This window comes from Sander lucioperca, chromosome 5, assembly GCF_008315115.2.
Source record: "Sander lucioperca isolate FBNREF2018 chromosome 5, SLUC_FBN_1.2, whole genome shotgun sequence".
In the NCBI taxonomy this organism is placed as follows: Eukaryota; Metazoa; Chordata; class Actinopteri; order Perciformes; family Percidae; genus Sander; species Sander lucioperca.
This window is the reverse complement of record NC_050177.1, coordinates 23,786,413-23,800,458: the sequence shown is the minus strand read 5'-3', so window position 1 is coordinate 23,800,458 and position 14,046 is coordinate 23,786,413. Positions and strand designations below refer to the sequence as shown.

At 40.0% G+C, this 14,046-nt stretch overlaps 1 protein-coding gene across 8 annotated transcripts in view; it reads left to right on the top strand.

The window, feature by feature from the left end:
- synrg (synergin, gamma) overlaps positions 1 to 10,670 on the top strand; it is a 64,643-nt gene extending 53,973 nt beyond the window's left edge. For 5 of the 8 annotated variants that reach the window (XM_031297580.2, XM_036001488.1, XM_031297576.2 and 2 more), the window contains 2 exons: positions 3,818 to 3,850; positions 9,565 to 10,670. In XM_031297580.2, the coding sequence (XP_031153440.1) occupies positions 3,818 to 3,850; positions 9,565 to 9,696 (165 nt within the window). In that variant the 3' untranslated portion in view covers positions 9,697 to 10,670. The remainder of the gene's footprint in view (positions 1 to 3,817; positions 3,851 to 9,564) is intronic. The other 3 variants (XM_031297578.2, XM_031297577.2, XM_031297582.2) reach the window with 1 other exon arrangement.
- Positions 10,671 to 14,046: the final 3,376 nt, after the last annotated feature.

The following is a 14,046-nucleotide window of genomic DNA, read 5'->3' as shown; positions in this document are numbered from 1 at the left end:
GGGGCAGAAAGTATCCCAGTGTCACCAAGCACTTCCACCATGTTCACAGTGTCACCAAGCACTTTCACCATGTTCAAAAAGGCAACAAATAAAGCCTGCATTCTTGCATTCAGGTGCAGAGCCAAGGGCGAAATGCTCCACTCAAAACAAAATAAAAATAAAACTGAACCATCAGGTCCCTGCAGGGGGAGCTCACGCTCCTCCCAGGGCAGACCGCTCCCTCCAGGCCGTGGCGGTGACGTCACTGCAGTGCGATGCCAGGAGCTCCCTCTCTGCCTGAGCGGACCAGTGGCACGCATGCGCAGTTCACCCGTGGGTTTTGTCCACTGTGTGTCAAGGGTACAGGCTACAGTTTGCTATGAAACCACCGAGGTTCAACGGTGTGTTAGTTTCAATGACAAAAGGGGATGCTGCACAAGTCCTAGAGGACGAAATAACATCCCTGTTAAACAAATGATCGAAATGCATCAAGGGTTTTACTCCCGCTATTTCCTCATTCCCAAGAAAACAGACACCTATGAAAATACATGTTCAGATTGTTAACACACAGTGCTCTGTCGCTCAATCCGCCCGGGGGATTGGTTTGTGACGATAGATCTTTCAGATGCATATTTCACAAAACACGTCCCTCCTTGCAGAGACATGGAAAGAAACCTATCTGGAATGATTTGTAAGGAGCTGGTCGACTATGATTATATGAGGGGGCATGGCCCTAGCACAGTTCGACCTGTCTGTGACGGACAGATGTGGTGTCATTGGAGCTTCCATAGTTGGTCATGCCGAGGCGATTCCCATAGTGAAACACCTCACTCTGTTATCAAAGAACCAGGGTTACGTTAAGTAACCTAAAGTTATGTTTTGTGTGTGATACTTTTCAGCTAACGATGCTCCAGCGCTACTGATAAATGATTACAGGGAGGAGCACTGGAAAGGGTTATAAGTTGAATAATTTAGCATTTCTGGCTATTTATATTAATGCAGGTTTCTGAAGTGTGTTGCGGATTTGGATTGATTATTCTGTTTAGCTTTTACTTGAAGTATGACAGCGGTGCTGACAGAATTTTGAATCCAAGCTTTGTCAGTTTTTTCGCAAAATGTTCTCATCTCCTCCCTACTTTTAGTTTGTAAATCAGTTTTCTGGTGGTCCATCTCTGTCACAGCTTGCTGTATTGTGCTTCAGGTTAGCAAGGTTCCTACACAGTTTGATAAATTACTTGGGTAATACCAGGCCTTAAAAGATTGGTAATTGACAAAATGTCGGCATCAAAAGTTTCAGTAAAAAACAAAGAACGCAACACAAATCTTTGTAGAATTTCTGGCTATTTTTCCCAGGAAAAAATATTTCTTAGCTAATAACGGATCCGGCTGCTGATGTGTTTTGGTCTCAAGCGTCGCCACAATACTGCCTTTACACTGAAAAATGAAAGCAGAGATGTTTGGGTTATTCACGGTCAGCATTCGCCCTCTCCGACAGATGAAGGTAGTCCGTGTGAATGTGGAAGTTATTCAGTCTGAATTTTGATTGACACAGGCTTTCGTAAAAAAGTAGCATTAAGATACTGCTTCTGTCCGACCTCCAAAGCCTGGATGTGACAGTGCTGTGTATAGCAACATAAATAAACTTGCTAGTTTAGGATTTAAATCACCAAACTCTGATTTATTCCATTTTAATTAGAAGAAATACACAACTTATTAAAAACACATGATGCAGTAAAAGTGGAATGTATCTCAGGAAAGGTAAAAGCTACAAAGCAGGAAAGAGAGATGCAGGGTGGCAGCTCCCCATCGGCCTGTAGAGGCAGATCGCTGTTCCAAAACACAAGGATTGTTTGTTGTTGGAGCAGCTGGTAATAGCAGCAGAAAAAAACAACCTGGACTTAATTTTGTTAATAAATTATAAAATAAAAGTTTACATTTGGGCAGTGGTGGCCTAAAGGTTAAAGCAGCGAGCTTGTGACCGGGAGGTCGCTGGTTCAATCCCCATACCGACAGGATAAAAAAGAAATAAAAAATCTGGGTGGGGAAAGTGAAAGAGCAGCGCTTGTCCCTCCCTCATTAACATTATTATCACCACCATGGTGCCCTTGAGCAAGGCCCTTAAAGCGTAACTCTCGCCAAAATGCAACCTAGGGTCTTTTTGTGAATGTACCCGAGTACCGTATTTTCATTTTTCGATCAAATGGCCTTTTGAATGGGAGTGCTAGGGGCACTTTGATGCTAGCCTCAAAATAGCTATTTTTAAAACACTAAGAAGGATCGACACAACATGAGACTTTGCTCCAAGTATCACCAGGGGCTCTACACCTTAACCAAAGCATTGAGAACATTGGTTGTGTACCCAGAGTTTACTAAAAAGAAAGGTTTTGAGCAACTCACGTTAGCAGTTGTTGTTTACACTACCCGCCATTTTCCCAGTCAAAAATAGGCGATCTCCGAATGCGAATGAACGGACTCCATAGGAGGAAATGTCATTCCTATGTGAGGCTCCTTTTTCAACTACAAGGTCAATATTGTGTTTCACTAACGACAAAACAACAAATTATCCATGCATTCATATGGAACTAAGCTTTAGGAGCCATCTTTACTCTCCTCCCTCGACTATTTTTGACTGGCTCGATAGACGGCGACCGGAAGAACAACAGCTACAGTGAGTTGCTTTCGTTTTAGTAAACTCTGTGTACACAAACAATGTTGTCAGTGCTTTCATTAAGGTGTAGAGCCCCTGGTTATACTTCGAGCAAAGTTTCATGTTGTGTCGAGCCTTATTAGTGTTTTAAAAATAGCTATTTTGAGGCTAGCATAAAAGTGCCCCTATTACTCCCATTCAAAAGGCCATTTGACCAAAAAACGAGAATAGGGTAAATCTTAAAAGTGGCGATTCCGTCCTAAATGTGCTTTTAAACGAAAGTTTGACTCGGGTACATTCACAAAAAGACCCTAGGTTGCATTTTGGCGAGAGTTACACTTTAACCCCAACCGCTCCAGTGGAGCTGCTCAGTGGCCAGAAGATCAGACTGTGGTTGTACTGGGCAGCCTACAGGTATGAATGTGATCAGATCAGACTGTGGTTGTACTGGGCAGCCTACAGGTATGAATGTGATCAGATCAGACTGTGGTAGTACTGGGCAGCTTCCAGGTATGAATGTGATCAGATCAGACTGTGGTTGTACTGGGCAGCTTCCAGTATGAATGTGATCAGATCAGACTGTGGTAGTACTGGGCAGCCTACAGGTATGAATGTGATCAGATCAGACTGTGGTAGTACTGGGCAGCTTCCAGGTATGAATGTGGTGTGAATGTGACAGGTCGTCGTTGCAAATGAGAAGTTGTTCTCAATCGACTTACCTGGATAAATAAAGGTTAAATGAAAATAAAATGTATTTAAATGGAATTTTAAATTTTGATATATTGATATTTTCAACATAAAACCAGCTCTACAGAATCTGCTGGACAGATTTTTTTTTTTTATACAAGTGAAGTGCCACCGCAGTAATGGTGATAGAGCCGGAGAGAGGCCTTGCTGAGACTGACTGCACTGATCTGCTACAATGAGCATACGCAACACTGACTGGAACCTTAAATCAATATTTCAGAGCAATCATAACCAATCTCTTAAATTCTGAGATGGAAAATGTGTAAGAGCCCTGAGGAATACTAACTTTGATTCTTTCACATTTTCACCCACAAATAAACTGGGAAAAGGGAGCTCTGTCCTGGTGAAACACCTGATCTGAATCTTTGCTTGCTGCTCATTCTGTGCACTATTTTCTTTGCTCCAGGCATTGAATGAACATGCTGACTCCTCTTGTGCTTACAGGCATTGACTAAAGACAATGACAGGAGGTTAAGGGTAATTATGCCTCTTTTATTTTTTATTCTTATAGAGTAGACGTATAGAAAGCCAGATAGTAGATTCAGGGTAGTTTTTAAATCATATCTACATGTAACCTGGTAGTGGCTCAGCCTGAATCTCTAATCTTTATATGCAGCTACAAAGGTCAGCTGAATTACTAGTTATAGTTTTATCTGACCATCTCCAGCTAAAAGCATGAATATTCTCATTCATGTTCCAGAGTAGAGTTACTAATGGCTGCCTGTCTGAAAAGGCTTAATAATACACAGCATCTGTCAAGTTAAAACAGACTATATTGGCCCATATTCACTGCTACCCAGGTGAAGGCTAAGAATGATTCAGTGTGTTTGAGAGGGAAAGACTCTGCAGTGAAAGGAGGACTCAGTGTTCTTTGTGTGACCAACCTTTCATGTAGCATCCTCTCCCTCTAGCATTTTCCAGCTTAGGCAGTCATTAAGTGCAGGTTTATTGAAAACAAGTAGGCCAGGGCACAAAAGGGCTCTGAAAGGAAACCACTCTGCTTGTGAAATGTGAGTGTGTGAGGAAAAAAAATAGCAATGTGGAAATGTGTCATTCAGTTTGCGTGAGAAAGACCTTCATCCATCAAGAGCATTTGTGCTGCAGACTGCATTCAGGCAGGTGGAGATGTGTTTGACTTAAAGGGTACTTTTTTCTATTTTTCAACCTGGACCCTATTTTCCCATGCTTTTGTGTCTGCGAGCGACTAATGCAAACAAAACTCTTTAAAATTGGTCCAGTAATGAGCGAGAACGCTGTAGCCGTGAATCCAACTGCAGTGTAACCGTCGCTACCCGATCTGTGCTGCCTGCACGATCCATTATGCGCATGCGCAAGATGTTCGCGCAGATGATAATCCTGTTTAGAGGATTTACGACACTACACGATCTGTTCCACGCTTCCGGTCGTAGTTGTAACGGTCTGCCGTTAGCCTCCACTGGGAAGCTAACATAGTTTAGCTAACAGCTAATTCGGCTAACCGCTAGCTGAGACAGCATGTAATAACTTTAAAAGACCCTCAAAATACAACCTGAAAATAAGCGTTAAAATATATAACAGCTGTTATGTCAGTTCTACTTTACTTGTGCTCATTTAAAATACAATCAATCAATACTTGTCTTTATAGTTATTACGGTAAAGTCTTAATTTAGCTGTAGCCTGCTTTTCCCAGTGTTTAACGTTATTTTACACTGAATCAAGCTGTCAGCTAGCGGTTAGCCAAATTAGCTGTTAGCTAAACTAACGTTAGCTTCCCGGTGGAGGCTAACAGCAGACCGCTACAACTACGACCGGAAGCGTGGAACAGATCGTGCAGTGCCGTAAATCCTCGTAAAACAGGATTATCATCTGCACATACGCGAACATCTTGCGCGTGCGCATGACGGATCGTGCAGGCAGAACAGATCAGGTACCGACAGTAACCCTTTAGGGAAAATTCGCACCTTCAGTGTACGTGAGAAGTTGTTTATTCTGCCATGCTTTCATATGTAACTTACTGATGCCAGGTGAACACATTAACTTTAGCCAAAAGTATTAGCTCTCCATTCTTGGAACAGCATTTTTCTTTAGGAAAATGTGCTTTGGTATAGGATTTCTTTGCCTGCTTTGGTTGGCAGTAGTCATCCCAGCTAAAACTGGCCATTGCAGCCCTGATGGTCACAAGGCGCAGTGTATGGACCGGAGTGTTTGGATCCATTTGCAGCTGTATGCTAGCACAACTAGCCTTAACTTCAGCCTGTCCGTATTCAAAGGTAACGTCTATAAAAGCTGCGGAAAGTGTAGCTCGACCTAAATCTTTAAGATAACCAAAGTACTGTACTCCAAAACAACAAACTCCCAGGAACTTCTTTTTCCCCACTCGAATACCACACCGCTTTCTTCCGGCAAGTCATCTTGCGAGATTACAGAAATAATCATAATAACAAAAATGAGACAGTTTTAGTGGATGGAAATTGTTGATGCACATTTGCCCTACATGATTACATTGCAGCCCGGTTCGTGGCTGTCGGTTACAGCATTCTCGCTCAATATTGGACAAATTTTAAAGATTTTTGTCCACATTTGTCACTTAGACACAAATGTATGGGAAAATAGTGTCCAAGTTGAGAAATACTGAAGTTCCCCCTTAATGGTGTGCTGTGGTGGTGTATTTTGTATGCAGTTGTTGCTTTCTGCATGCGCCTCCCCTCTCCTGTGTGGGAAGCTATGATTCACTGCACATGACTCATTCCTCTCTCCCAGCTTCAGCTTCCAGTATTTCACCAGGGATGCACACACATTAGCATCTCCTGATTGCACACACACAGCACTCAATCATATCACCACATATCATTTTATGCTACAGTGTATCAGATCATTCAAGTTTAAACAATAAGTTTAACAAAAAAAATTGTTTTTCAGCCACAAAAGCAAATCATATTATGAAGCATCAGGTTTGTCACTGTGGAGATTGTTGACTTTTGTCTCTGACTAAATAGATCATCTGAACCATATCTGCTGGTACAGAGCATGGACAATGATGCAACTTTACTCTTAATGAAACAATGGCACATTGCTATGTGGTTCCTAGCATAACTTCCTAGCCAGTTTTAAATTGTTAATATATATTTCATATTTTCAGACTCTTAACTCTTAATCAAATCTACAGCATCCAACTTTATTGAGAATTGTTTTTCTCTTGTAGCACCACCTTGCACCTCCGCCATTGTTGCGCACACATGGAATTGTTGATGCTTTCTTAATTGCCTTCATGCTTGTCTGTCTGGATTTGCGTAATCAAAGAGGACAAAGTGATAAAGTATCAAGATGTCTTTTAATGTTCCAAAAGACGTGATCTATAATTTCAGGTTAAACACCGGCATCTTGATGTATGAGCCAAATGTAAGTGTTTTTTTTTTAGGGCTGTCAAGCGATTAATTTTTTTTAATCGCGATTAATCGCTGAATTTCTATAGTTAATCGCGATTAATCACATATTTTATCACATGATTAAAATTCTATTATTTTGCATTTCAGAACCGTTTTTAAGTACATATTACAATCGAAAGCAATTCTTACCAGTGTATCTTGATTGGGAATCAAATGATTGCAAATAAAGTTACTTTATGAACTTGATTTTAAGATTTGTAATTATTTATTTACTGTGTAAACAAAAGAAAAATGTGTGAATCTGTCATTATTGCACAATTCCTCCAAGTACCTAACTAAAAAACTAAAAATCCCTATCCTTACCAGAGTCAATATACACTGTGTGCAAAATGATTAGGCAAGTTGTATTCCTGAGGACTTATTGTATTGTATTGTAACAAATGCATTGCTCTGTCAATCAGAAATGTTAATAAACCTCAAATCTGAATATTTAACAAAGGAAAAGTGACTTTTGGCTTTCTCAGGAGAATATCTGTGTGCAGAATTATTATGCAACTAAATGAAAAACTAAAATTTCCCCATCTCAGTTGTTTATTTTAATTTCTTAGAGTAAGAATAAAACTCCAAAGGTTCAAATAAACACTTCTGATATTTCAAGAAATATTCAGTGACCATTATAGCCACCCTTCTTTTCAGTAACTGTCATGAGCCTTCCATCCATGGAATCTGTTAGTTTGATGATCAACTTTTTGTGCAGCACCAACCACAGCCTCCCAAATGCTGTTCAAAGAGGTGCACTGTCTTCCCTCACTGCAAATCTCATGTTTAAGAAGGGCCCACAAGTTCTCAATGGGGTTTAGGTCAAGTGAGGAAGGGGGCCATGTCATTATTCTGTCCTCTTGAAGGCCTTTGCTGGCTAGCCACGCAGTGGAGTACTTGGATGCATGTGATGGAGCATTGTCCTGCATAAAAACCATGGCCTTCTTGAAGGATATAGACTTGTTCCTGTACCACTGCTTGAAGAAAGTATCTTCTAAAAACTGGCAGTGGTTTTGGGAGTTGATTTTAAGTCCATCTTCAACCTGAAAAGGTCCAACTAGCTCATCCTTAATAATAGCAGCCCATACCAGTACCCCACCTCCACCTTGCTGGCGTCTGACTCAAAGTGGAGCTCTGTGCCCATTAGTGATCCAGCCATGGGCCCATCCATCTGGTCCGTCAAAAATCTGTCTTCAGATATTTCTTGGCCCAGTCTTGACGTTTCAAGTTATGAGTCTTGTTAAGTGGTGGTCGTGTTTCAGCCTTTCTTACCTGGGCCATGTCTCTGAGCACTGAACACCTTGTACTTATGGACACTCCAGGTAGGTTGCATTTCTGGAAAATGGCGGCACTGGAGGTTAATGGGTACCTGGTAACTTCACGTTTAATTCTTCTCAAGTCTCTAGCAGTTAATCTGCGTCTTTTTTTCTCCACACGTTTCTTGTGACCCTGTTGACTATTTGCAACAAAACGTTTGATTTTTCGGTGATCACGCCTCAATATCTTTGCTACTTCAAGAGTGCTGCATCCCTCTGAAAGGCATTTTAAAATTTTGGACTTTTCAGAGTCTGTTAAATCACTTTTTTTGCCCATTTTGTCTGAGGTAAAGAAGCTGCCTAATAATTATGCACACCTTGATATAGGGTGTGATCAACACCATCCCTCATTACACAAATACACATCACCTGGTAATGCTTAAATCAAATTAGCATTCAAGTTTATATAGCTTGGAATTGGAAAATATGCATGAAAATGACGATAATGTCAAAATATTCACTTGCCTAATAATTGTGGACACAGTGTAGTGTTTAGTAACTCCTAAATAATGTTGATTCCTCACTGACGTCCAGTGATCAGCGGTTAATGAGACAGCGTTTGCAGCACCTTGCAGCAGTTCCAGTGTGGCTGCTTTCTCCGTGTCGTACAGGCTGTGTGTGGGGCTGCTGTCCCCCTCGACGGCAATGAGACGGGTCAGAACACGCCAACTGTAATACGTCTTTAAGACCCGAGTCCTCTACGATGCTGACAGGTCTGCAGTTAGTTGCCACCTGTTTCGCAAGAGCTGTAGTAATTTTTTGGGATTTGGTTTCATCCACAGGTCAGCAAGTAGCACTCTCCAAAATAACGCTTAGCCTGAGTGGGTAGCATGCTAGCTGGTAGCGTCACGTTAACTGTACTACTATGCTTAGCTCGTAGCTGGTAGCTCAAGCTTGATGTGCTTCGGTGATATTTTAATTTGGCTTTACACAATGTGCATATGGCTTTCGACTTGTCTACGAGCCGTCCGGGAGTTTTGGAAAATCAAAAGCTCCATTCAGAGTCATTGCTGCTGTCTTTCTCCATCATGCTGCAGCCTGCAGCAGCAGGATGTGTTACGAGGAAGTGGCAGCTTGATGAGAAGTAACGGTGCTGCAAAGGGTCAAAATAGTAGCCTGTTAGGCACGACGCAAAGCCAAGTGAAGTGTAAAATAAATTAATAAATGCCAGCATGCGATTTATGCGATTAAAAAAAATTAACGCGTTATGCTCGGCCCTTAATCGCATCGCGATTAACGCATTAATGCTGACAGCCCTAGTTTTTTTTATTCAGTATTAGAATCGTGCTGATAAATCATAGTTTTTTCAGTTCAGCAGTAGCCAGAACAAGTAGCATCACACTAGAACTGTAGAGTAAAGGCATAAGAAAGGGTCTCACTCCTTGTCCATATCCATCCCTCCTGTGTACACATATGGGTTCATTGTCTCTGTGATTCACGTGTGTAATATCTTAGCCTTTCACTTTGACAGGCGTTCAACTCGGAGACGGACAACTTCAAGCTGCTGTACGGCGGCCACCAGTACCACGCCAGCTGTGCCAATTTCTGGATTAACTGTGTGGAGCCCAAACCCCCCGGCCTCATACTGCCTGACCTGCTCTGAGCTCTGGGCTGCGGCTGCCATGGCAACGGGGCACGGGCTAATCAACATAACACATCCACAGATGTGGGCGACGTACCTCGCACTGCACGGACTCTCACCTTGGGCTAAGAGAAGGATGTTTAAAGTCACTGGATTCCTCTATTTATTTATTTTTTATTTTTTTGTTCTGCAATATTTCTTTTATCACAACTCAGCTGTCACTCACATCTGGTAGTTTGTTCAAATTTCAAGCTTTCGTATAATATTTTCCATCTTCAGTGTTATTGTTACCCTTAGGTCAGCTGTATTGGTCATATTTAAATCAATTACTAGCAAGGCTTTTAAGAGATGATTTTCACTGATTTTCACTGCAGAAAAAGTCAATATTAATAATGATATGACTCATATTTAAATTATTAGGTGTGCAATATCATTAAAACACTGGAAGAGGAAGTCTGTAAACATCTTGAGATATTTGTTGCTTTGCCTCTGTTTGAGAGGATTTTTATTCATGACTCCCTTTGTTCCCACTGAACCAGAGCTGGTCAATCATAAGCCTGTTATTGTACTTGAATTACATTTGTTGGTCGGGTCTGTTTGATGAAACTCTGGCTGTTTTGGTTTTAATATGAAATCTTTAACATTCAAATGAGGCAGGTGTTTTACTTTTTCTTGAATTGTGTTGATTTGACTGCTTTAAATGTTTCTTTCTTTTTTTGCACTGTTAAGGAGATTTCAGCATCTTGGGATATTTCAAATTGTGTATTTTGTAGGGAAAGAGTTGTGATTTGGTGACCTAAAGGGAACCATGTTACCAATTTTGTTTTTGTGATTTGGTGTTGTGTGCAACAAGAGCTGCACATCTGGAAGAAGTTGTCTGATTCTGAACTAAAATTGCAGCAGCACTTTCTGTATATTACAGTGTCATGCTGTAGCATTGTAATTATGACTAACTGTAATGTAATTGCAATATAAATAAATATGCATATAGTTTATTTAAAGTGTCAGATTTTTTTAAAGTTTGTCTTTAAATAATACTCTCATTCCAATATTATGGTGCACAACATATTCAAAACCTTTTAATGTCAAAAATGACGTGTTTTTATTTAGTATAGAATGTCATTAAAAAGTCTGCAGGGGTCTCAGGATACATCCTTAGGGGGCTCCTGTTTTGATGGTTAAGAGGGATCAGGTGTGTGGCTGCCCACCCACACCTCCTTAGGTCTACCTGTCGGGAAGTTGAAGATCACAGATTGCATAGGGTGGAGTTAAGTCCCAGGTTTTCAAGATTTCTAATGAGTCTGCAGGGGATCATTGTTTTAAATGCTGAGCTGTAATCCACAGACAGCATTTTAACATAATTCCCCCTCCTGATGTACATGACATTTTCATGCCATTCTATACAGTGTAGTAGGCTATTTCATCAATCATAGTATAGTAAAAAAAAGTCTATTAGAGACCATCTTGGGCGATGGAATCCAGGGGCGTAAAGTGGGGGCGCTTTCCTTACTTCCGACACCCTTTGCTCAGACCATATTCATTTTTGGACTTGGGCTTCATGTTGAACTCAAGTATACACCTGTAGAGGAGTTGTTACTGCATCTGGCCGCCAACATGTAAACACCTGGCAAAGTACTCAAACATTACAGGAGGTGTCTCCATGATGACAAACACACACACATACACACACACACGCACACAAGGTGAAAACAATGCCAGCATCATTGTTGTGGCTGGTAATGAGTCATACAGTAGTATAGTAGGCCTATACTATGCTATATACCAGTCTTCATGATAAGCTACGCTAAGCTAAGCAGCTTCTGGCAGAAGCTTTGCAATTAGCGTACAGACATGAGAGTCGATCCTCTTACATAACTCACTAGTCAAGAAAGCAAATAAGCGTATATCCTAAAATTTCTTTTCCTTTTCCTTTCACACTCTTAAAAAAACATCTGTGTTGTACTTGTGTTACAAGATGTATTAGTGTTGGTTTTCTGGTTTCATTTATCCTAAATTTCTGTTCCAGTATGAGCGTATTATAGCTTTGAAATGAGTCATTTAAGTCACTTAGCTTTTTATATTATTCTGCCTGCTTGTCACGAAAAGCTTCCTCTTCCAAATGCATGAATGTTTCTGCACATTTTCACTCCGTCATTTTACTCCATAATGTACTTTCTCTCCGGCCAGAGAAGCCTCATCTCCATCACTTTGCGACAAAATGGAATAAATTCTCCTTTGACAAGCCTGCCGGGCCATCGCTGGCAGTTGAGCTCAGCCAATCAAATGAGATGTCTGGGGGCTCTGTGAAACCATTCTCATTATCGTTCTCACACTTGTGTTCAGGTGTGCTCTCCAACATCCATTTTATCACTCGCCATTTCCCTAATTCATTTCCTGCAGAAAATGATTTCACGGTGAACACTGGGATTACAGAAAATTACAAATGCTCAAATCAATTACTGAATGATAATGTGTAATTGGAAATGCAGACATCTTGACACCTGTCATCTTCATGCCTATTGTCAGCGACGCTGAACTCTGGGAGAAAAGCGAGATTGATTAGATTAGATTGAGATTATTGACTAAAAACAGCTGTTTCTGCACATTAAGATTCCCTTCACCCTTGTGAACAGAGTTGCTTCCTGCTTTACTTTCTTCCAATAACATTTCCGTTTATCCACAGATAAAAAAAAAAAAGATACGGTAGTTTACAATGCAAAAGCTGCTGTTTTAAGAGATTACAGGATTAAACTGTTAAAGTAGAGGAAGAGCTTGAAATAATAATAGTGTCATGATGATGAGTAACTTTTTCTGGATTTTGGAGGCTGGTAGTAGTAATATTTGACAGTCTAAAACATCTATTTGCTTTTTTTAAACACGTAATTAAAATAATTTGTCAATTTATCGACTAATCAACAGAAAATGAACCAGCAGAATTTGGATAATCAATGCTCTTTTCTGGACAATGTAATGTAATAATGGTTTCTAAATAACCTCAAACATATATATATTTACTGCAATTTCTTGTTGTTTATCAGCCAACATTCACACCAATACCAGAAAGCACTAAATTGTTTAATAGGCCCACCTAGCTAAAACAAGGCAGTCAAATAAAATTGAAACTGTAGTTTGTGTATTCTATATTTTTATTTTTTATTTTTCTGACTTCCCTACCTTGTCTGTGGCACTCACCCAAACCCATTTGTTCCCACTCGAAATCTTTAAAGAAAAGGCCACACATGTTTATAGTTACAATTTACAACCTCCTTGGCGACTCCGTTACATGTCCTCGAGAATAGGCGTGATCCTCCATCTTCAACAGGCTTTCAAATCTGCAGTCACGAGTTGGTTAATGTATTATAAAGATGGAGGTATGTCCCTCTTTGGCTAATGTATTATAAAGATGGAGGTATGTCTCTCTTTGGTTAATGTATTATAAAGATGGAGGCATGTCCCTCTTTGGTTAATGTATTATAAAGATGGAGGTATGTCTCTCTTTGGTTAATGTATTATAAAGATGGAGGCATGTCCCTCTTTGGTTAATGTATTATAAAGATGGAGGTATGTCTCTCTTTGGTTAATGTATTATAAAGATGGAGGCATGCCCCTCTTTGGTTAATGTATTATAAAGATGGAGGTATGTCTCTCTTTGGTTAATGTATTATAAAGATGGAGGCATGTCCCTCTTTGGTTAATGTATTATAAAGATGGAGGTATGTCCCTCTTTGGTTAATGTATTATAAAGATGGAGGTATGTCTCTCTTTGGTTAATGTATTAAAAAGATGGAGGTATGTCCGTCTTTGGCTAATGTATTTTAAAGATGGAGGTATGTCCCTCTTTGGTTAATGTATTTTAAAGATGGAGGTATGTCTCTCTTTGGTTAATGTATTATAAAGATGGAGGTATGTCTCTCTTTGGTTAATGTATTATAAAGATGGAGGTATGTCTCTCTTTGGTTAATGTATTATAAAGATGGAGGTATGTCTCTCTTTGGTTAATGTATTTTAAAGATGGAGGTATGTCTCTCTTTGGTTAATGTATTATAAAGATGGAGGTATGTCTCTCTTTGGCTAATGTATTATAAAGATGGAGGTATGTCTCTCTTTGGTTAATGTATTATAAAGATGGAGGTATGTCTCTCTTTGGCTAATGTATTATAAAGATGGAGGTATGTCTCTCTTTGGTTAATGTATTATAAAGATGGAGGTATGTCTCTCTTTGGTTAATGTATTATAAAGATGGAGGTATGTCCCTCTTTGGTTAATTATTATAAAGATGGAGGTATGTCCCTCTTTGGTTAATGTATTATAAAGATGGAGGTATGTCTCTCTTTGGTTAATGTATTATAAAGATGGAGGTATGTCTCTCTT